The sequence below is a fragment of the Aricia agestis genome, chromosome Z (genome assembly GCF_905147365.1).
Source record: "Aricia agestis chromosome Z, ilAriAges1.1, whole genome shotgun sequence".
Taxonomy (NCBI): domain Eukaryota; kingdom Metazoa; phylum Arthropoda; class Insecta; order Lepidoptera; family Lycaenidae; genus Aricia; species Aricia agestis.
In genome coordinates this window covers 21,294,207-21,318,898 of record NC_056428.1, presented here as the reverse complement: position 1 = coordinate 21,318,898, position 24,692 = coordinate 21,294,207, and the positions used below count along the sequence as shown (strand labels likewise).

Sequence of the window (24,692 nt, the reverse complement as noted above, 5' to 3'; positions counted from 1 at the left end):
TACTATTGAAAAAAAATGATTTATACTCAGTTGACGGACCTACATAATTTGGTCGAAATATGTCAACTATAACAGTCGTCATCTGTCGGCTGGGTTTGACAAAATCAATAATTGCCTATGAATCAATTTCTTCGATGGTACATCCTAGTTGTTGTAAAGATGAAACATAATTACTCTCTTTGTCGTTACTTATTTTTAATTAAATAATAAAATATTTCGTAATTCGAGTTTTTTCAATGCCTATCCTATCTAATAACTGAAGATTTCATAACAAAGAATAAAAAAGTACACTTAAAACAATTTTGAAAATAGACATTTTAAGTTCTCGAATTCCAAAAGCGCCATCTATGAGCTATAAAAAGAGATGCGCGCGCAGTTTCAAAACCCGGTTTTGTTTTTCCATAAGGGCTGGTCTACACTACTGCAGTTCTTTCTGGAGCGCTCCGAAGCGCGGGTGTTTCTGTGGTTATAAAAGAGTTTCTATATTACGAAGGGGTACGTATTATTATGTTTTTGTATACTTCGTATAACAATTATTGATAACATGCTTGTTTCATAATGACTCTATATTTTTGTGTACTTACTTATAAAAAGTTTTTTTTTATACTTAGTTGTGAATTTTGCTACCAGCGAACTTTTTTTGTAAATTTTTAAGTATGAATAGCGGCATCTTTATTCAATTATTTTATTAAAGATAATATTTTATGATAAAAATGTTCATGTTCAACAGCTGTGCATTTCTATATTATAATAAGTGAATGTTCAATAATACTTACAGCTAGTATTAGGTGTTTCATGTTAAATTCATTTAGTAATTACTGGAATATTCATTAAAAATTTAAGTAAAAAACTTTTCATTAAATCAAAATATATATATTTTTCAATCTTACTGTGTATTGTGTAAGTGGTAGAATTGTGAACCATATAGCATTAGTGCTATATTATAGTCTCTAATGTAATCTTTACATCTTAGATACATTTAAATAAAATTGGAGTGGCTGTTTGCAATATTTTAATAACGGTTTTTTACTGCATGCATATTATGAATATTTAGACGGTACATACACCAAAATAACAATTTTTAGAATTTTTGTCTGTATGTATGTCTGCCTGTTTGTTCCGGCTAATCAGGCTAGTCACGTCAAAATCGGTTCAGCCATTTCCTCTGACTTTTATTGGCAGATATCTGATGTAATAAGGAGTAATTTAGGTTACTTTTTAACCGACTTCAGGATATTTTTTACTTTTTTATGTTTTACCTATGTATTTTACTACGCCGTTTGTGTACCGATTTTCATAATTATATAATAATATATTATTATGGTTCAAATTAGATACCATGTTCATAATGTTCATTTTTTGTTATCAACTTATCACATTTTTTTACGCGGACGAAGTCGCGGGTAACAGTAACTAGTATTTAATAAAATGAAAAGCTTTAAAAAATATACAGATTAAAAAAAATCGTAGATTCAGCCCCGTGCCTCGGGCAGGTGTGCTCAACTTTTTGACAAATTAAACGCCGCACCGGCGCACCATAATTTGATTGACATTCTTAGGGTCAATTCAGACCGCAACGCGTAGATTCATATTATTTTCTGTAACATAGATTTGACAGATTTGCCAGACGTCTCGCGCAATTGAAATCTGTCAATTCAGTACAAATTTTGAAATGCATCTACGCGTCGCTTTGCTGTCTGAATTGACCCTTGTCCCTTACTAATAATATAAATACGTAAGTGTATCTGTCTGTACTCTAATCGCGCTTGAAAGGCTAAACCGATCTAAATGTAAATTGGCAAAGAGATTCATTAGAAGATAGTAATTTTTGTTTCAAAAAATGTACGGTTGCTAGTTGCTACACGATAAAATAATTTCGCCGCAACAGTTATTGGCCTACTGTAAAATCTCTTTGAGACTCAAACAATCGGACGAGAATGCCGCGTCCTGCTCTAACAAAGTCATTTCACATTTGTAAGAGTAGGACGTAACATTCTCGTACGATTGTTTGAGTCTCAAAACGGTTTCGTGGTACGGCCCATGAGTTGCGGGCTTTATCTAGTAGGAAAGAGATAGGATAGTTTTTGTTATACGTAAACATGTACGGTTCCCGCAGCATACGAATTTCGGCACAACGGAGTTGCCGACTTCATCTAGTATTTGTTTTAACCTTAGAGCACACTTTGCTTAGCGTGGGCAAGTCCCAAGATGACTAAATAGCCTTTAGCGAAATTACATTAGTTTCATTAGCTAGATATTATCAAACATGTATGGAAATCTAAACACGGTAACAAAACAGAGTGATAATAATTTAGGGTGTCTATGTGTTTCTTACGCGGACATCGGTCATCTTGGCGTTCATTGAGGCCTAATATGTCCAGCAGTGGACGACTATGGGCTCATATGATGATGATGATGATGTGTTTCTTATAGAATTCACTGCAAAAGTTGCAGCGCTGTGAGAGCTACTTTTTTTCTTTGTATGGATAAATTCATGATTCATACGGTATACTTAATAAAATAATATAATGGAGCTTCTCTCATAGAAACATAAAAATAAAACTCTTTTAGCGAGCTGACTACTTTTTGATTTTTATTCGAGGGATTTTTTAAAGCGGGGAATAGAGTGACTAGACCAGTCTTTCCCAAAGTGGGCGATAACGCCCACCAGGGCGCTGAAGTTCGAAAGGGCGGTGTGGTCCCAGAAAAAAAATGGGGGTGTTGTGTAGAGGCTTGGGGGTGATTTATTTCATCTGGATGCATTTTGAATTGAAACAAGGGGGGCGCTAAAACATAATTTGTTCTCAAAGTGGGTGGTAGACAAAACAAGTTTGGAAACCCCTGGACTAGACGAACATGCCTGTAGGCAAACCCGCCGGCATGATGTCATACTTCACCATCAGTACTATGAGGTATGTTGTAGGACCCTAGCACTGGGCTACTTTTTGTACTGTCGCTAGTTTAGCGAACACGCGGCCACATTGCGAGATGACAAGCTGCCCGCCGCTACTTAAGGCCCAGTAGTCCCTAAAATAAGCAGGTCTGTCAGTACGAATATCGACGTTAAGAACATTAAAATAACATGCATATCAGCGCGCCTTGTACAGTGGCTGTTACGCGCTCGCCGCGTGCCTTGATAATAGAAAATAGGAGTAAAAACCTTTTGTCTTTAGTATTACGCAAATTAAATATATCAAATCGTTTACGTTAGGTTACGACACATATACTACATTTTTTGTTTTATCTAGAAAGTGTGTAATTTAGCCATAAAATTATTTAATTATGATGACTATTATAACAGCGTTATAACAGTCATCTTTGAGATTTTTTTTTTCGAGCAGAATTTTTCACATTGTGTAGGTACTGATATACCTCTGCGTATATGAAATTTTCTCAATTTTAAAACGGTACTTATTTTATACTTAAATAATGACATTTCCTTTACTAAAAACTTGTTTTAAAAAACCCATTTTACGTAGTTGCAACAACCACAGCGCCTTAAATAAATCTTAACATACATTTGCTTACGATCTCGCGGTGGAACGGAGGGAAGTGGTTCTCAGATCAAAGGTATTTCTGTGACGTTACCGAATCGATTTTGCATCGCTACTTTAAGGGTGAAGACAAACGAACGTAATTTGTGAGTCGCAGAATTTCGGTCGCGTAAATATCTTTTCATACAAATCATGACTCACAAAATTACGCTCGTATGAATCAAATAGGACTATAGTATGAAACTGAATGCAGCAGAATTTCTGCCGGCCGAGATTCTGCGACCCACAAGTCATAACTTACAAATTACGCTCGTTTGGCTTCACCCTAATGAGCGTGTACTGGCACTTGAAAGCTAGCGACCGCTACGCGACCGTTTCGACGAAGACGCGCTAATCGATATAGTATTGCTACTGCATTGCCACAAAAAGTCGCTCTGTGCCAACTGCCAGGGCCTTTACCGTCGTCGATAGTCTAGAAAACGTTACAGGCCACGTCTATGGCATAATACAGCTAGCGGGAAATACATTTGACGGACATGCCCGCGGGCTAGCTTGCAGGCTTCGCTAAGTTTGTCCATCGCCGCTTACACCAGGACGTCATCGACAAAAATGCAAATAAATTTATTTTTATTTATTTATAGCAGGCTACATAGACCCATACAATATATACCTTAATGACTAACATACATATAAATTATATACACTTAATAACTGCACTTTATCACGAGTTATCGGCGACGTGACGCGCGCTTCATTCCGGAGTCTTCCCCGGGACCTTCGGTAGACCACATCAGTCGGCCAGAATTCCTCCGCTTCAAAGGTCGACAGAAGATGCGTCGGTACTCTCACCACAAAGGAACTGAAGTTGACCTTGTGGCGAGACTGCAGACGTTCGACCCTCAAGTGGAGGGATGTCTTCTTACTGATGTAGTTGACGACGTCCTCGACCTCCATGGACCAGTGCAGGCGAGATATACCCCGAACTCCGGCCAGCTCTTCCTTCAGGAACCTGATGTCCTTCAGTAGGCTGACGACGTCGACGTGGTCCAGCGTGACAGGCGGCAGCTTATGCAGCTGTTTAGCCACAAAAGCCGGTACCTCATCCGGATCTGTCTGCTTCAGCAGGGAGATGATGTCCTGCACGCTCCTTTCGGTTCCGTCTCTTCGTCGCGACGGCATGTTCGCGCTCTGGCCGAGCGTCTCATACAGCAGCTGCTCCCCTTGGCAAATCTCCTCGCTGGTGAAGGAAGACTTGCAGATCTGCATGATGCTGACCTCATCCATGGTGTCGATAACGTGCTGGATAAACGCCAGCAACTCGTTGGCCACGAGCGCCATGGTCACGTGCAGCGGCAATGTGCCGCGCGAATCGCGAAATATTAATTAATTAATATTCGCAGTGTGTGTTACGTGGAGCACGACCGTTCGCTAGCTCGACACATTACACGATTGACTTAATGACCTAGGTCCTAGGCTGTAGGTTTCATTTTGCTCTACGCCACTACAAAGCAGCGGCAGCATGGGTCACTTGACTAATGTCGGTAAAAAATGAAACCTATAGCCTAGGACCTACGTCATAAAGTGGTATTCTGTTTTGCATTTTTGTCGATGTCGTGCCGGTGACGGCAGCGATGGACAAATGGCCTAATCGCGAAGCCTGCAGGCTAGCCCGCGGGCATGTCCGTAAAATGTATTCGCCGCTAGCTGTATTGTGCCATAGGTGTGACGTGGCCTGTAACGTTTTTAGACACCATCAAGCGATTTTTCTACCTGTTCGCCGGTCTTTTTAGGGTTCCGTAGCCAAATGGCAAAAAACGGATCCCTTATAAATTCGTCATGTCTATCTGTCTGTCCGTCCGTATGTCACAGCCACTTTTCTCCGAAACTAGAAGGAGCTATACTATTGAAACTTGATAAGTAGATGTAGTATGTGTGAACCGCATTAAGATTTTGATACAAAAATGGAAAAATTATTAAAAATTTTAGGGGTCCCCATAGGTACAACTGACACAAAAAAATTTTTTTTTCATCCAACCTATGCGTGTGGGGTATAATCTATGGATAGGTCTTTAAAAATCATATGGAGGTTTCTACGATCATTTTTTTGTAACCTTGCGAGAGAAACTCTTCCAAAGTGGTAAAATATGTGTTCCCGGAACTACTAGATAAATTTTTAATGAAATTAGGCACCTTTATATTATACGAGTACTTAACCACAGACCCAGGGTAGAATTATAATAGGCCATAAGCAGAAGCAAGACTTTTTTTCTGATAGTCTAAACTCTAAAATTTCATAAATAATAATTTATTGTTATATTTTGTTGCATTAACTTGTTGGACAGATCTTGAAGAACTCTTTTACAGCTATAGACGAAGTCGAGGACGACATCTAGTCCAGAAAACCCTTTCAGCTTAACTTCAAATCGTAGTCATAACAAAAATAAAGAGAATACGTAGGCGTTCGGGCGCTAGAGGCGATTTCAAAATAATTCTCAAAATGGTTGTTCTGTTGATGATCGCCGAGAGCAAAATAGCCTGAGGTGTTCAACGCTAGGTTCTTAATATCGTCGCAACGCTAGGGGCACGCCGCGACGCCCTAGGGCGCGCCCGTCGCCCTAGGGCCCCTCCCGAGTACGCCCCTACCCTGAGCCCTAAGGCGCTCACTCCGTTATACGTTGCGGCGCAAAAACGAAATCGGACGATTCGAGAAATGGATATTTCGAGTTTGTTTTTGGACTTGCATTTTGTTTTTGATTTTGTTGTTATTTAAATAGTTTTTTTATGTACTTACATTTTATATGTACTTACTTTAATTTTTTAAGCATAATAATATATTAAAGTAGATATTGGAAATGCCTATGATGTGTGACTTCTTTGTTTTTAAGATTTTTTCAGTAGACACCTACCTACGAGGTACTCTCAAAGATTCACTCAGTCCTTTATTCCATCCGTCTGTCCTCGACTTTTAATAACTTCCATTGCAAATACCTAATTAATATTATAGGTAAACTCATTTTATGCAAATATTATGGGCGTGAAAATTTATAGTAAATATCGACAACATAAAATAATTGTACTTAATATAAAATGTTCAGGGTTTCACAAAAGTGTTGTTGGATATTTTCTCATCTCTTTGGTCTCTTTTTATAAATGTTAAATATCTTTTTAATAAACACAAGGTTCAATCCATAAGATTTAATAAAATAAAGTATTTTCGAATATTAAATAATAATCAACCTCCCCTAAACTCGAAGCTGGCTAGAACTTAAATCTCGCGTTCTGTACTTATACCGTAACATAAAATGGCATATAATATGAATTGGCAACGTGGTAAATTATTTATAAGGTATTTTTATGAAGCCGAAGGCTAATCGTGTAAAGTACATATCAGTTTAAAAATTATTTTAACTGGATTTTTAACTGTACACCAAAACTAACAAGAATATGACTTTATAGCTGGAATTTTGTGTTCGGTAAATGTTTTTTGGATAAATGCTGAACTTACTCACGAATTTGGCTTCTTTAATAAATATTCAATCATACGATGGAATGTGAAATAATTCAGTGCTTTAGTTTTATAAATTACCTAAATGTTTGCTTACCATAGAAAAAGTTTTTATCACGGAAGATTGGACAAAGTGACAGATGGACAAAAGAAATTTGATATGTTCCTATTTGTCAGTACATATTTTTATCCTTTCGTACTATACTCATGATAAGCCTAAAGATAAAATTTTCTCCAGTAGGTAGTTTGGTAGCTACTTGCGATAAATCATCTATGCTAATCTATATCTATCTATACCATATATCTATATCTATACTTAATATTATAATTGGGAAGAGTTTGTTTGTTTGTTTGTTTGAACGCGCTAATCTCAGGAACTACCGGTCAGATTTGAAAAATTCTTTCAGTGTTAGATAGCCCATTTATCGAGGAAGGCTATAGGCGATATTTTATCGCGCTAAGGCTAATAAGAGCGAAGAAATAGAGGAAAGTGTGGAAAAAACGGGAGAAATTATTTGAAATGGCTTATTTGAACGCGCTAATCTCAGGAACTACTGGTCCGATTAAAAAAAATATTTTACTGTTAGATAGCCTACTTATTGAGAAAGGCTATATTTTATCACGCTAAAACTAATAGGAGCGAAGAAATAGAGGAAAGTGTGAAAAAAATGGGGGAAATTATTTGAAAGGGCTTATTTGAACGTACTGGAGCAATTTTTATCTTATTTGGCACACATGAAAGAATAGACCACGTGAACATCTAGTACTATATATAATATTATAAAGCGGAAGAGTTTGTTTGTTTGTTTGAACGCGCTAATATCAGGAACTACTGGTCCGATTTGAAAAATTCTTCCAGTGTATCTATAGCCCATTCATCGAGGAAGGCTATAGGCTATATTTTATTACGCTAAGACTTAAAGGAGCAAATAAATAGAGGAAAATGTGAAAAAAAACGGGAGAAATTATTTGAAAGGGATTATTTGAACGCGCTAAGCTCAGGAACTACTGGTTCAATTTGAAAAATTCTTTCAGTGTTAGCCTTCCTCGATAAATGGGCTGTCCATTTATATCGAGGAAGGCTATATTCTATACCTGGCTATACTTTATCACGTTAAGACTAATAAGAGCGAAGAAATAGAGGAAAATGTGGAAAAACGGGGAAATTTATTTGAAAGGGCTTATCCCACGAACTACTGAAGCAATTTTTCTGTTATTTGGCACAGATAAGAAGTAGACCACGTGAAGGATTATAATATTAGGAGGCTATTTTTGTGGACTCATTTGTCTGTGAAATATCTAATTTACGCGGGCGAAGCCGCGCGGAACGTTTAGTTTAATATAATTATATGAAGCGGACAGATAGACAATTCTCAGTATTAAGACATCTTATCCTTTGGACACGGAACCCTAATAGATCGTAAGATCGTAAGTCATACTTTACAACCGGTTTCTATACAGTAGCGAATACAGAAGTATACTTACTAAAATAACAACTTAAACGAGGTGTAACAAAACTAAGTGATAATACCTTAGGGTGTGTATGTATCCCTTATATAGACTTCACTGTGAAAGTAGCAGCGCTGAAGGAGCAAATTTTGGTGTTTTATATGGGTAAGTGCTCCAGCGTCATGGATTTGCGCATACATAAGTTTAAAAAGTTACTCTTTCAGAGCTATTAGGTAAGTACTTTAAAAGTCACAAAAGGACTCATACACACCCTATTGTATTATCACTTTATTTTGTTTCACTCTGTAAATTACATCTTAACGTTTATAATGAGTATTTAGCACTATTAGGACCAGCTTAGCAGGAATTGTCTGCTACGTGTTCGTAACGCTGTTAAGAAAATTATAAACGTAATGGAATGTTGCACCGAAATTAATTTATCGCGCGGAAACCGTACATTTTTCCGCTGAATAAACAGACGAACATAAACTCCTCTTTTTTGGAAGTCAGTTAAAAATAAGACATAGGTAGTCTATACGTTTAAGTACTTATATTATAATGTTCTAGATGACGCCTGAAACGCCAAAATTATCTCCGTTTATTTCGCAGGAACCGTACATTTTGCAGTATAAAAGTATCCTATGTATTCTCCCGGGACTCAAAAGTATCTCCATGCCAAATTTCAGCGAAATCGGTTTAGTGGTTTGGGCGCGAAGAGGTAACAGACAGATATATACACTTTCGAGTTTCGCATTTATAATATTAAGATTTAAGTATTGATGTTATATAGCAAAGTTATATTATATAGAGGCGTGACTGTTTGTTGGAGTTTCATACAAAGAGGAGCCCCGGGCGCCGCCGCCGGCTCGCCCCTATTTCAATGGTAATTAATCGCTTGCGGCCATTTTCATCATCAACAACACTGCACATCTTCGACAAGAAACGGAATATTTTAAAAATAAAGTGTTTTAAGTTTGTAGAGGGAAGAGCTGTATAGTGTATAATATAAGGTAATATTAGGTTAGGGAAAAAGTTTCTTCGCATTTTATATAAAAATTCAAAAGGTTTTTTATAAAGTTTATTAACAATATTGACTAAAGTATATAGGTGCCATTGTGTTCGATAACTTTTGGCCATCTTGCTGGTAGGGACATGATCCCATTGCTATAAAAATTTTGGGGCTTCTGATGAAAAAACTGCGAAAAGTGGTTTTGGCAGTCCTCTTGGGATTTCAACCTGACCATGCCTAAGGAATTCTGCAGCGACCGAAACAGGTGGAAATCTGAAGGTGCAAGGTCAGGAGTAAGGACGGATGCATCAACACCTCCCAGCCAAACTCCCGTAACTTTTGCTGAGCGGCTAAAGATGTGTGAGGTCTAGCGTTATCACGATGAAAAACCACACCCCTTCTGTTGATTAATTCCGGCCGCTTTCTCTCAACTTCTTGCTTTAATCTTATCAGTTGTTCACAGTACAGTTTAGAATCGATGGTCCTGCCTGGCGGTAACAGCTCATAATGAATAATGCCCTTCCAATCCCACCACACACACAGCATCACCTTGTTGCGAGTTAACCCGGGTTTCGCCACAGTCTGTGAAGCCTGACCGCCCTTTGACCACGATCTTTTTCGCACGTTCTTGTCGTACGTGATCCACTTTTCATCACCAGTTATCAGCTTCTTCAAAAATGGTTCTGTTTCATTACGTCGTAATAAATTATCACAAATGAGTACACGTTAGGTTTCTTTCTTCGGATGTCCTGTGTGCTTGCTACCTGGGAAAAAACTGAAAAAGTGTTTTTATCATCTCATCAAGTATCATCATCATCATCACCGTCATCACTGAAGAAAAGCTGACCTGGGCGAACGAATTTTATCATGCTAATTATAATAGGAGCGAAGAAATAGAGGAAAATGTGGAATAAACGGGGGGAAATTATTTGAAAGGGCTGATTTGAACGCGCTAATCTCAAGAAGTACTGGTCTGATTTGAAAAATTCTTACAGTGTTAGATATCCCATTGATCGAGGAAGGTTATAAGCTATATTTATCACGCTAAGACTAATAGGAGAGAAGAAATAGAGGAAAATGTGGAAAAAACGGGGGAAATTATATGAAAGGGCCTATTTGAACGCGCTAATCTCAGGAACTGCTTATCCAATTTGAAAAATTCTTTCAATGTTAGATAGCCCATTCATCGAGATAGGCTATAGGCTATATTTTATCACGCTAAGACTAATAGGAGCGAAGAAATAGATGAAAATGTGGAAAAAACGGAGGAAATTATATGGAATTGCTTATTATATTATGAACTACTGGAGCAATTTTTATGTTATTTGGCAAACATGAAGAATAGACCACTTGAAGAGACATAGGCTATTTTTTGCTGCAAAATGTACTGTTGCGTGAAATTCCTAAATCACGCAAGCGAAGCCGCGCGGAACATCTATCTATATATATATATAAAACTCAAAGGTGACTGACTGATTGACATAGTGATCTATCAACGCACAGCCCAAACCACTGGACGGATCGGGCTGAAATTTGGCATGCAGGTAGATGTTATGACGTAGGCATCCGCTAAGAAAGGATTTTGATAAATTCCAACCCTAAAGGGTTCAAATAGGGGATGAAAGTTTTGTATATGTCGTAGGATGATTTGATAAATCCGTGTTTTCGCGAAATCCCTAGAATTTTTGCGAAAATTCGATTTATCAAATCATCCTACGACATCGTAGGATGATTTGATAAATCGAATTTTCGCGAAAATTCGCGATTTATCAAATCATCCTACGACATCGTAGGATGATTTGATAAATCGAATTTTCGCGAAAATTCTAGGGATTTCGCGAAAACACGGATTTATCAAATCATCCTACGACATATATAATAATACTTCTTAACGCGAGCGAAGCCGCGGGCAAAAGCTCGTATATAATAAAATCGTAGGAAAGTCAATTATGTATATTGAATATTTTTGTACAATAAATAACTATTAGGGATGTGATCCTACTATGCTAACGCGGACGAAGTCGCGGGCAATAGCTAGTATAATATATAAGTTATATTTCGCACACTTTTAAGAGTTCTAGAAATATCAGCCATAGCCCATAACCACACAAGCACCGAAATTGGCATGGAAAGTAAATTTAATCTATATTTTGGTTATTCAGATATTAAATTGTAACTTTATACCTTTAAGCGTTATTTTGCCACATCGTAAAACCACTTTTAACTCTTTGAATATCAATGTAAGTACATAAATATCGATATACCAGACGGTCCTAGGGCTGCAGGGCTACATGACGCCCTGAGGGCGACAGGGCGCCTTTGAGACATAAACACTGCTTTATATAAATTTTGTAGTACAGGCGACGATGTTGGTTTTATTTTGCGCTTATTAATATTTTTAGTATCCGACGAAAACATGTGTGAGAGTGAATTTTCCTGGCAAGTGGGAATTAAAAACGTGTTACCTACTCTGCGCAAAATGAAGTGTTGGAAACAAAATATCTTTTCAGTCAGATTAATGAAAGTCTATTTTCATAATTTTTGTTTCAATATAAGTACCAGTCACCAGAACGACCAACTTCTCGAAACAGGTATGCTGTTATGGTTGAATTTACTGTGTTCAGTTTTTGGGAATTCGCTTCGAATTTCGATGCGCTTTAACTTTGCGCTAGTACACATTATTGACCCTAAGCGTTAAACGTAAAACCACCTTTTGGCCGTGATTACGTTTGGAAAATTTTGTACTGCGTCTACTCTTTCTTGACAGTCTGTACTTAAAGCTTTATCGTTGACAAGGAACGTAACGTAATTTACGTACGAAACATACAGGTGTTGCGAGGATCCATTGGCAGATCACTATCACGAAAACGGCCAGCTCATTTAATAAAGTCTCAACCCAAAAAGTTATACTCGCACTTGACTGTCTCTATAGAAGCTGCCACAGTTTCTAAGAACGCATCGCAATTATTTACAGCGCAATAATCGCACGACAATTTTAAAATTCATAATCGATTGATATTTGCGAATTATACAGTGAAAATTATATTGCTCCTGAGGGCCTATTAAGAACTGGGTTTATCGGTAGATCAAGTTTCTTAAGGAATTTGAGATAATATGATCGCAAGCTGCAACATACTTACCAGTTACCATTACTTATACTTATTATGTATAAAATATGATGTGAGTCCGCCAAAGCTATTGCAATTACTTCAGCATCGATGATACGAAGTTGATTCACAGGCAAATGTACGTTATTTGGTCGCGTTATGCCAAACCCAAACTGTTACCATTGAATTGACATTATTCGACCAAATCACGTTGGTCTGTGCCAAATTGCCTATAAATCAATTTCTTCGATGGTACACAGTGTACGTTTTGAAGACAGCTGTGCAGACTGCAGTGTGCTCAATGAACGTAGCATCAAAAACCATTATAATATAAAATTATATTACTAGTAATATTATTATTATGTAGGTATTTTGAATTTTGATGCGTTTTTGTGCATCATGTTAGATGCATTATAATAGAAACTGAAGATATTTTTTTTGTTCAGGTAACCAACGCGCAACGGTCAGGCGGAAGTGATCGCCACAGCCCACATCCACAACCTGCGATACCAGTACAGAGGAAACGTCGCCAGATTACAATATGGCTGACATGTAAGGCTGTTAACACAATACCAAGATAGCAACTTCGGCATTTTAACCGGCACAGCCATTCTGCTTTTATTAAATTATCTATAGTATATTTCTATAACCGACTTCCAAATAGGAGTTTTATTTTCGGCTGTATTTATTTTTATTTTTAGACAATTTACATTCGACACTCATTTCTACTTCCAGGGAGGATATCGCCATGATGGCCGTGAAACCAGAGACCTCCAACGGTACGGATAGGAAGACCGTGCCGATACCTCGCATAGCCATCACATCCACCATCAAAGCACCAGTACATATCGACGTGGGTGGAGTCATATACACCTCATCGCTAGAGACTTTGACTGCGTAAGTGATGATTTTTATTTTTTTAAGTTAATTTGTTACATACAAAGTTAATAATATTATCTACCATAAAAAACAGAGAGTTACTTCATAATTTGTTTTCTTAATTTATTTAGTTAATAAACGAATAACAAGCATTTTCCCGTTAGAGTGGCCTTACATGGTTCACGGTCTATTACATACAAACATTAAAATCGGTTGAGCCGTTTTGGAGCAGTTCGCGCACAGACACTGTAACATGAGAATTTTATATAGTTAGTTAAATTATTATGCGTACTTGTATAGAAGTCTCAGCGGCTATTTCAGGGCTATTTAATATAATCACAATATTATGTTACATCCTGTATTTAGGCACTACGATCAACGAAGATACAAGGTATGAATGATATAGCTCTATGTATGTCTATGAAGCAAAATAATTAAAATTTAAAAGCTATAACTGATTCAGACAACATTGCGGAAATCAAATTAATGAATAGATTGAATACCTATTTATCTAACAATAAGTAATCGATAATTATTTAATTAGTTATCGATAACCTATTGCTTATCGAAAGCCAATACCACATACAGTTTATACAAAAGTAATCTTAGAATTAGAATTAAGTAACAAAATAAGACGCGTCGAGAATAATCTTGATTCGCATTAGCAAGTAGTAAATGTGCGAAAATGTACGGTGACATTAACCGAAGCAACCGCAGTAAATGTCTATGGCTCCAACCATGAGACAAAAGAATAACATCAAAATTTCAGTAAAACATTAACCTCGTGCTTTGGTACATGATAAACAAAACCACAGTGACTCTACCGATATATTCTGTCTGTAAACAAGGCTGGTTTATCTCGGCCGCCCGGGGCCCCGCCGCGGGGCCTCGCCCGAAGCGCGTCGGGGCTTCGCTATGCCCCGAGGCCCCCCGTTTAATCAACTTGGCCAACGAATAAATAATTGGTTTTGTATTCCGAAAACGCTAAAAATATTGACGCTTGTGAACTCGTTTTTTTTTAATTTTGCGGGAATGTTTTTTTAGGGTTCCGTACCCAAAGGGTAAAAACGGGACCCTATTACTGAGACTTCGATGTCTGTCCGTCTGTCCGTCCGTCCGTTCGTCTGTCTGTCTGTAAGTCTTCCAAATTTCGAGAACTGACAACGTCAATAATAATTTTAAAATGACATGGCTGAACGCCAATCTAACCGAATTTAAAAAGGTTATAATTAATATTATTATACTCATAACTCACTGTATAAGGAAATAACTCAACGTACGGTAGCTTTAATTTCGACAAAACGGTCGAAATTACGGTCGGTAAATTAGACAAAAATGCGTATTTATAATATAATATAGATTTTACTCGAACATCTATAATTGAATAGAAATATCGATATTTATCGATATTTTGCACAATATTCTGTTCTCATTTTGAAAATTGATTTAACTTTTAAGGTTGGGTTAGTTTAAAGTTAAAGTTAACGTTAAAGTTATTTTTATAGTTAGTTGGTGCAACCTAGTCTAAGAGCCTGATGGACTCTGTAATTTGGTTATTGCATATTTTTAAAGCGCTGCGGTTTTGCATCACGAAATTTATTAACGCTGCACAGGCCACAGCATAAAACATAGTATATACTTACTTACTTCTAGTTTAAATACTTAATATAAGTATTTATTATTTAACCATAATTATATTTTACGTTGTGCAGCTTGTGTTAGTGCCGTACTCGTTCTAAGAAAATTCCTCTTAACTTTCAGCGCTGCAACTTTTACAATAAATTCTAAACTTAAACAGTAAATTATTCGGTTTACCGTATTAGTTATAACTTTGTTTTGTTACATCTTGTAGAATCGAGCATTAAAAATATCTCAAAAAATACGTGTGGCACTCTGCGACTGCCGCGGTAAGGCTATTGCATAGCATTTTTTATCAACGCACACAAACACCATGCCGAAGTCTGCCGAATGAAACGACGTTAGACAATTCTTCCTAGCAACCAACTAATCGGCTAGTCGGCCAAAGTCATGATCTTCACATCTCTACAAAATAGTAAAAAGCCGGATAGTCGGCGTTTTTTTTGCCGAATAGTCGCCGACTACGAAAGTGGCCGAATAGTCGGCAATTAGTCGGCACATATCTACAGTTAAAAGTAAAATAACCTTGAAAATTACAGGTACCCGGACTCCAAGCTCGGCAAGCTGTTCTCCGGCTCCATACCCATAGTGCTCGACGCGCTGAAACAGCACTATTTCATAGACAGAGACGGCAAGATGTTCCGACATATCCTCAACTTCCTGAGGAACGGCAAACTGCTGCTGCCGAGCAACTTCAAGTATCTAGACTTGTTGATGACTGAAGCCAAGTATTTTGAATTGCATCGTAAGTGTTGAGAACAATTTAAAAATGTAACTAGCTGATCCGGCAAACGTTGTTTTGCCATATAAATTATTTCTAGTAGGTATCAATATAAAAACGAAAAAGTAACTAAAACCTACTCTCAGGCCTAACGAAATATGTACATCATACTTCGTTAGGCCTGAGAGCTTCTGCTAAGAAGCCGACTAATCAGCCGAATAGTCAGCGAAGCCGATCATGCAGGTTTCGGGAGTTTCCATAACGTTTTTTTTACTGCTCATTCGTAGGTTAAATAGTAACACACGCCGCCTCCGAAGGTGTGTTAGTTTTTATGATACAGTTGATGGTTTTCAGGAAAATATTTCATGTACATGCAATCTTGATTTAATAAATATAATAATACATACTTAATCATATGTTAAAAATTAAAATATATTATAAAAAACATTTCTTTACTAGCAAGTAATTTCAGAAAAACTTCATTTAATTTTAAAATGTGTAAGACTGATTAGGTGTGATATGAACACATTACAAATAATCAAGGGTTTTCTTTAATGTAATTCCAATAATAGAAAAATTAAAAAAAGTGAAAAGCCGGATAGTCGGCGCTTTTTGCCGACTATTCGCCGACTACGAAAGTGGCCGGAAGTCGGCTTTACCGACTAGTCTGCACATCTCTACTTTTTATACAATATATTTAAGATTTTTATTATAATATTATTATAATAAAATGTAGGTATGGACGTGTTTTCAAATATTTGTATGTAGTTATAAATTATAATATAATAAAAACCATTAAAAACATATAAAATTAAATATATTATGTATGATACATAATAATATTAAGTATATTTAATACACATTCATGACCCAGGAACATTGAAACTTTTCGAATCGCTCCCGCATCACGTACCTAGCTTGCGAGAGCAATGCGATAGCAATTATTGCGCGATAATTGCTCCAAAATCGCAATTTCGTATCACGTATCAGCCAAAACAATATGATTACAATCGATCACTATTAAACAATATGACACCATTGTTTGTGACATTCATGACACCCAGCAATCACTCGCGCGGTTATTGTTAGTGGATAGTTGATCGCTATTTTTACGTGATAAGGTAGCCGTACATTTCTCCAAAGAAGTAGGCTATTTCCTTTTCCGTGTTCCACTATATATCTGTACTAAATTACATTAAGTACATAAATATAATATATTGACTTTTATATTATTAAAGAATCGGTGACGACTGACATGGGCAATCGGCATGAATAGGTCGGCTCGTCCTGCGAAATTGGCTAAATTATTGCTTAACTGTTAGCATCTTGCCTTGCTTGACCAGTAATTGCTAAATTTTGTATCTACTTCAGAAATGATTTTCGAAATTTTGGAGCTGAAGAATCATCGTGACCAACTCAAGCCGGAACAAGTGTGGGAGGAACCACGGACTTCCGTCTCCGAGGAGGAGGAACTATAGGTGAGGAGTATAATGAGTAGCGAATTAGCGATGTTCTTCGTAGCGCCATCTGTCATCGAGATATCTATATATCGTACACAGGTAGTAGAGATGTTGCCCGCAGCGCTATCTGTTACTGGGATATGTAAATGATAATTATTATAATAATATCATGTTGTAGTCAGCGAGATTGTTTGGACAGCGCCATCTGTTATTAAAGTTCTTATTACATAAGCAAAGCAAGTTATTTCTAGTTTACGAAAGATGGCTCTGCACATTAGAGAACACCCTCCAAAAAGATTAGAATAATAGTAAATTTACTAAATCATTCTACCACTTAAAATCCTGTATGTTCTGTTTAGAATTTAGATATACCATAGTAACTAATAACTATTAAGCAATTTATGAGTTATGACTATATTACATGTTTAATTCTCTTTTTATATCGTATAACAGTTCATTAGTAGGTATAATTTACTTGGTTGGGTTGCACCAACTAACTTTAACTATAACTGTAACTTTAACTATAACTACAATTCAAAATGTCAAATCTTTGGTTAAAGTTAAATATGGCGTCCAAGAACGCCATATTTAACCTCCGCTCATACGTATAATATCTGAAAAACTATGTTTTACAGTGCTATATTTTTCCTGTCGATTTTTACGGATAATTCAATTTTTTATACCCTCAATCCCGTTACCTGTAGGTTTAATAAAAAAAATAAACGTAACAGACATCTGTGAATTTCTCCGGTTAAAGTTAAGGTTAAAGTTAAAGCTAAAGGACGCTATATTTAACTATAACCATAACTTTAACTTTAACTACGCCTCTCGTGCAACCCAACCTTACTGTTAATTGTAATGCAATAGAACTACATAATATATCTTTTCTGTTCCAGGCTTTTTACTGAAATTCAAGCATTCAAGCATCATTTAACTTTCCAGAAGATTTTAGTCATTGCATTTAATAGTGAATACCTACGGCTCATCTAGATGAGTTACATTATTGTCTTCTCAGATCTTAAATTGGGAATAGCAATTTTTTTATTTATTAGGAGTTGGTATGTTTTGTTTTAATAGTCTGAAGTCGTCATAGTCAATAATAATTATTATTTCGTAGCTAAAATAAGGGTGTACTCGGGGAATCGAGACAGTAGCGGTCATTAACTCCCTGCCAAAAAACTTGCGATTGATAATGAAGTGTCAGATGTTCCTAGTCCTAAGCAAAGAATTCTATAATGAAGTATCAGATGTTCCTAGTCCTAGGCAAATAATAATATCCAAATAGAAGTCTTTGGTTTTGGTTAGGGCGATATCGCATTTTGCATACTCGATGTGAACTGAACATGAAGCATATAATATCATTCCGAACTCATAAAAAGTTGGAGATTATTATTCTTAATTTGTATCTTTATAAGGGTGGGTTGCACCAACTTACTTTAACTATAACTGAAACTTTAAATATAACTTTAACTATAACTACCATGCAAAATGTCAAATCTTTGTAAAAAGTAAAAAATGGACGTCCATATTTAACCATAACCATAGAGATCGACAAGGCTTTACGAGGGCTGCTATTTATGTATCCGGAATTAAAAAAAGAAACAAACATATATCATTTAATATGGTTTTATTGCTTTTCAAAATATTCGCCGCGATGATCGACACACTTTTGCATACGCTGGAACCAATTTTCATAGCACTTTTTCCATTCTGATTGAGGTATCTCCAAAACGTGCATTTTGAACGCATCAACAGCCTCTTCGCGGCTCGAAAAACGTTGACCACGTAATTTGTTCTTCGCGTATGGAAATAAAAAGAAATCGTTAGGTGCCAAATCAGGGCTGTACGGCGGATGACCAGTCAATTCGATCTTTTGACCCTCCAAAAACTGAGTTGTTTCAGCTGAGGTGTGACAGCTAGCATTGTCGTGATGTAATATGATTCTGCGTTGTCGGTTGTCCTTTCTTATTTCTTCAAAGACTTCTGGTAAACAAATGGTCGTATACCATTCACAATTAACCGTTTTACGATTCTCTAATGGCACTGTAGCCACATGTCCATTAATTCCAAAAAAACAGGCGACCATTTGCTTCAAAGTACTTTTTGCACGAGTAACTTTTGTTGGTTTCGGCTCATCTTGGAACACCCACACCGTTGACTGTTGTTTAGTTTCGGGGTCATATGCATAGATCCAAGATTCATCACCTGTGTAGATATTATAAACGGCTTTTGACGTACCACGGTTGTATTTTTTTATCATTTTTTTGCACCAATCGACACGAGCCCGTTTTTGATCGATTGTCAAGTTGTGCGGAATCCAACGCGAACATATTTTTTTTACAGCCAAATGTTCGTGTAATATCTTATGTATGCTCGTCATACTTATGCCTAAGGACGCCTCTATCTCGCGATATGTAACATGACGATCACGCATTATTAGTTCCCGCACAGCATCTATATTTTGTGGGACAACAGCTGTTTTTGGGCGACCTTCTTTATTTTCATCCGTGAGCATAGACCGCCCACGATTAAACTCACTGTACCAGTGATAAACAGTGGTTTTTGATGGTGCTTCATCTCCAAAAGTTGCGGTGAGTTGAATAAAGCACTGTTGTTGATTTAGCCCACGCCGAAAATCGTAGTAAATCATTGCACGAAAATGTTCACGCGTTAAATCCATGGCAAATGAAGACACGCAATTTTCAAAATGACGCCACAATGGAAAAATAATTGACAGTCACATGAAACAAAATGTATTCTTCAACCAAAGAGTTCTATTTTCAAATGTTGTAATTACTTTTTAAATATTGTTCTTGTAAGTGGCCAGTTCCGGATACATAAATAGCAGCCCTCGTAAATGAACGTGGTGAAAAAAGGAACTATTGCTGTCACATACAAAAACGCAATTTTTGACAGTTCTCCTTTACCAGCAGCGCCCCCGCCAACGTTCATTTAAAGCCTTGTTGGACCAGCAACAGACATCTGTCAAATTCTGTGGTCAAAATTAAGTTTAAAGTTAAGTTAGCCTTAACTATAACCATAACTTTGACCGTAACTATAACCACGCCTCTGGTGCAACCCACCCTAAATGAAAATGGCGAAAAAAGGAACTATCGCTGTCATCATACAAAAACGCCATTTTGACAGTTCTCATTTAGCAGCAGCGCCCACGCCCACGTTCGTTTAAGGCACAATAAGGCCTTTTCGGACCAGCAACAGACATATTCTGTCAAACTTAAGGTTAAAGTTAAGCTATAACCATAACTGTAACAATAACCACGCCTCTGGTGCAACCCATTACCCACCCTTAGAGGTCAATTTTATTTTTAAATATTCTAAATACAGCACGAGCATTTTTCATAGCGCTTAGACTTAAAATGTTAACGACCGCTACCGCCTCGTTTCGCCGGGTACAGTCCAGTCAATATTCGAAATACTTCATAGTATGTTCCTAAAATACTTGTCTTATATTTGTTAGGTATGTACTCGTAAGTAGTTAGATTTTGTTGCTTATTTATAAGAGTATCTACAATACTTATAATTATTGCATATTTATTCAAAATACTTTGTAAATAGCTTTCAGCACTATAGGTGTAAAGTTAGATATTTTGTGTTTTTAAGGTTTAATTTTTTATATGATTTTGAAAGGTAACTTGTACTTGTAGACATCTTATGCTCGTCTTCTGAAGTTTTGTCGGGACTTAATGTATTTATCAGCGTTGCTACTTAAAAACTGTTTTAATAAATTGATGCCAATCAAAATCTAAGGTTTTTTATGGGAGCTTGTCCCATCAAAGGACCTCAGAAACCGAGCATTATATATACAGGGTGTAACAAAAACAAGTGATAATACTTTAGGGTGTGTACGTGTTCCTTGTAGAGAGTTCACTGTGAAAGTAGCAGCGCTGAAATACCAAATTTTTTTTTCACTTTTGTATGGGGAAACTCGTGACGCTCGGGCCCTTGCCCATACAAAAGTGAAAAAAATGTTTCGTCTTTCAGCGCTGCTACTTTCACAGTGAACTCTCTACAAGGAATACGTACACACCCTAAAGTATTATCACTTATTTTTGTTACACACTGTATATGACATTGTATGAACACTTTGTTTTTTTATGAATTTGTAAATAGTTTTAAATACAACTGCAACATTTGCAATTAAAATAATTAATTGATATAGAGCTAATGGTTTAATTTCATACTTCACTTATCTTATTATAATATAATATATCCCACAACCTGAGAACTATAATTATTGTGGTACACTTTACAGAAAAACTATCACGCCTATTGATTTGTGCTTAATCATAATAGTAATTTTTATTTATGTGTAGATTTGTTATCATCGGTCAGTAAAGATTTGGTTACTATTAGACGAACTTACCGTAACTAAACCTAACTTAATGGAATCTCTTGATTATTGCAACACCTTTTTTTCTAATGTTGGACAAAATCTCGCAAATTAAATACTAACAGTTAATAAGGAAAATGAAGAGTCGCGGCATCCAAAGTTAAAATAACCAATTCACCTACGCAGTCACTCTTCTTCCAACCAACAGATGAAAGTGAAGTGGATTCAATTATTAAGATCCTAAAAATGGACAGTGCCCCAGGCTTACATGGAATTACTAACAAAATACTAAAATCTATTAAAAGTCATATCATTATCCCACTCACTTTCATTTGCAACCTCAGTTTGACAGAGAGATTTTTTCCTTCAATGTGGAAAACAGCAGCTGTTACGCCTGTTTACAAAAATGGTAGTAGATCAAATCCTAGTAACTATATACCAATTTCTTTGCTGTGCTCATTCTCAAATATTTTAGAAAAAAAATGTCCACAAACGTCTTATTAGCTTCATAGACCAAAATAATTTACTATCCGACAAACAATTCGTTTTCCGCGCTAATAAATCTATAGAAGACGCAATAAGGTTATTGACAGATACTATTTCAGGACATCTTGACGAGAAACAGACATGTATTGCCGCATTTATAGACCTTGCTAAGGCGTTCGACACAATCTCTACTAAAATTCTAATACGCAAGTTAAGAGTTATTAGGTATAAGAGAAAACGGCTTAGCATGGTTCAATAGCTATTTAATTAATCGATCACAATTGATCAATGAAAATCAACCAACATAAAAGTAATTTACAGAATATCAACTTTGGAATACCACAAGGTAGTGTCTTGGGCCCCACACTTTTTATTTTATATATGAACGACATAATATTTAATACAAGCCTATATAGAACCGAAATAATCTGCTACGCTGATGACACATCAATAATTTTGAATGGGAACAATTGGACTGAGGTAGTTAAAACCGCTGAAAATGCACTTAAAATAATCGCTAGGTGGCTCCAAGACAACTACATTGAGTGTCCAAAAGTCAAAACAAGAGTTTTGACTTTATGAAAAAATAAGATTTTTTTCATAAAACTAGAACATCAGCACCTCCTGCAAATCTCAACGTACTATAGATATAGTACTATAGATATAGTACATATACTGGATATGCATACCAATTTGGGGAGGAGCAGCTACCACTAAAATAATAGTTCTAGAAAGAGCACAGCGGTCAATATTGAGAGTCATATTGAAGAAACCTATCTGGTATTCTACAACAAATGCTTACAAAGATATAGATGAACCAACTGTTCGTGCTCTTTTTATATTCCGCGTTATTGTCAAGGAACATCGTGCTTCTTAAAACTTCAGATTACGAAACATTGCGCAAAAAAAGAATATCAAAGCTACCGTTACCACGGATATCTTCTAGTTTCGCTAGAAGAATTTGGTTCATTTTTATACCCATTCATATATAATAATATAAACAGGAAATGCACTATAAAAAGTTAAAGAAGAAGTGACAAGATGGCTCAAAGCTCTAGATTATCACGATAAAGAACAAATACTAAGAGAGATATATAGATAGAAATAATCACATACATAAACACACACACACACATACACACACACACAGAACACAGCGCGGTAATGATCTATTTAAAATTTTATAAATTTTAGTATGTAATTTTGTTTTTATTTACAGAATTAATTGTTTTTAAATTAAGATACTATTTTGGTGATCTGCAGGACAGGCTCAGCCTAGAGACATCAAAGAAACTCGGCAGTAAAACGTCTGTAATCTTAAAATAATATAATGTACCTACTTGTTAAAATATTTTGAATCAAATGTATGGTTATTTTCAATAAATTATTATTATATTAAAAAAACTGCCTTAGATTATTACCACGCAAAAAACGACGCGGCACAAATCTCGGCTTTTAGCTAGTAAGAATTTAGTTTAATTTTTTTAACTGTATGTGTGTCCGTACTCCGTAGTATCGTAACATCCAAAAGGGTGGGCTGGTTTGATCTAATTTTAATGAGAGCTGCATGTAATAAGACGTTATCGACTCACACTCTGCTGAATGATTTGAGTGATTTGACGTTTTTTTTTGTTTATTAAGTACTTTTAATAAATAAAAAAGACTGGTAAGTATAGGTTGTTACGCGTGTCGTCCAAGCTGCGCCATCTAGTGGAAACATTGCTAAAGAATCAGCTCTCGTAGTTACGGAAAAAAGCTTTTTAAAACCTTTGAATGATAATGGTTTCGGAACTACGAATAATAATAGGTTACCAAAACGCTTGATACGTGGATACTTAGATGGCGCTGAAGGTAAAGCTTTAAGTAAGTTAGGTTTCGGGGGAGTTGAGTGTTTTTAGGGTTCCGTAGCCAAATAGCAAAAAACGTAATCCTTATAGATTCGTCATGTCTGTCTGTCTGTCCGTCCGTATGTCACAGCCACTTTATTAAACTATAAGAGCTATAAGATGAAACTTGGTAAGTAGGTAGATGTAGTCTTTGAACCGCTTTAAGATTTTGATACAAAAATGGAAAAATTATCAAAAATTTATCTAACCTATGCGTGTGGGGTATCTATGGATAGGTCTTCAAAAATCATATCGAGGTTTTTAAAATGCAAAGTGGTAAAATGTGTCGCCCCCTCTTCTAAAGTAAACTTCTAAAGTAGTGGCATGATAAGCCTAAAAAAATATATGATGTATGTACTATCAGAGAAGTTGATTCCTAGGCAGATGGCTAACTTAAGCTACGTAGTTTGGTCGCGTTACGTCAAACCCAGCCGACCGATCACAGCTAGCATCGAATTGACATAAGCCGACCACATAACGTAGGTCCGTCAACTGCATAGGAATCAATTTCCTCGATGGTACATTACTACAAAAACTACCAATATGGTTCGAAGGAGATCTAGCCAGTAGTTTTTTAAACGTCATGAATGGTAAACCTAGGTTGGGTTGCACCAACTAACTTTAACTATATTTAACTACAGTGCAAAATGTCAAATTTTTGGTTAACCTCCGCTCATACGTATATCCAGTGACGGATGACTACTTGA

At 36.4% G+C, this 24,692-nt stretch overlaps 1 protein-coding gene across 1 annotated transcript; it reads left to right on the top strand.

The window, feature by feature from the left end:
* Positions 1 to 188: 188 nt before the first annotated feature.
* LOC121738725 (BTB/POZ domain-containing protein kctd15) lies at positions 189 to 18,343 on the top strand. The gene is made up of 6 exons (XM_042130950.1): positions 189 to 495; positions 13,011 to 13,116; positions 13,300 to 13,461; positions 15,621 to 15,826; positions 17,174 to 17,280; positions 18,159 to 18,343. The coding sequence occupies exons 2-5, from the start codon at positions 13,106 to 13,108 to the stop codon at positions 17,278 to 17,280; spliced, it is 486 nt and encodes a 161-aa protein (XP_041986884.1). The 5' UTR covers positions 189 to 495; positions 13,011 to 13,105; the 3' UTR covers positions 18,159 to 18,343.
* Positions 18,344 to 24,692: the final 6,349 nt, after the last annotated feature.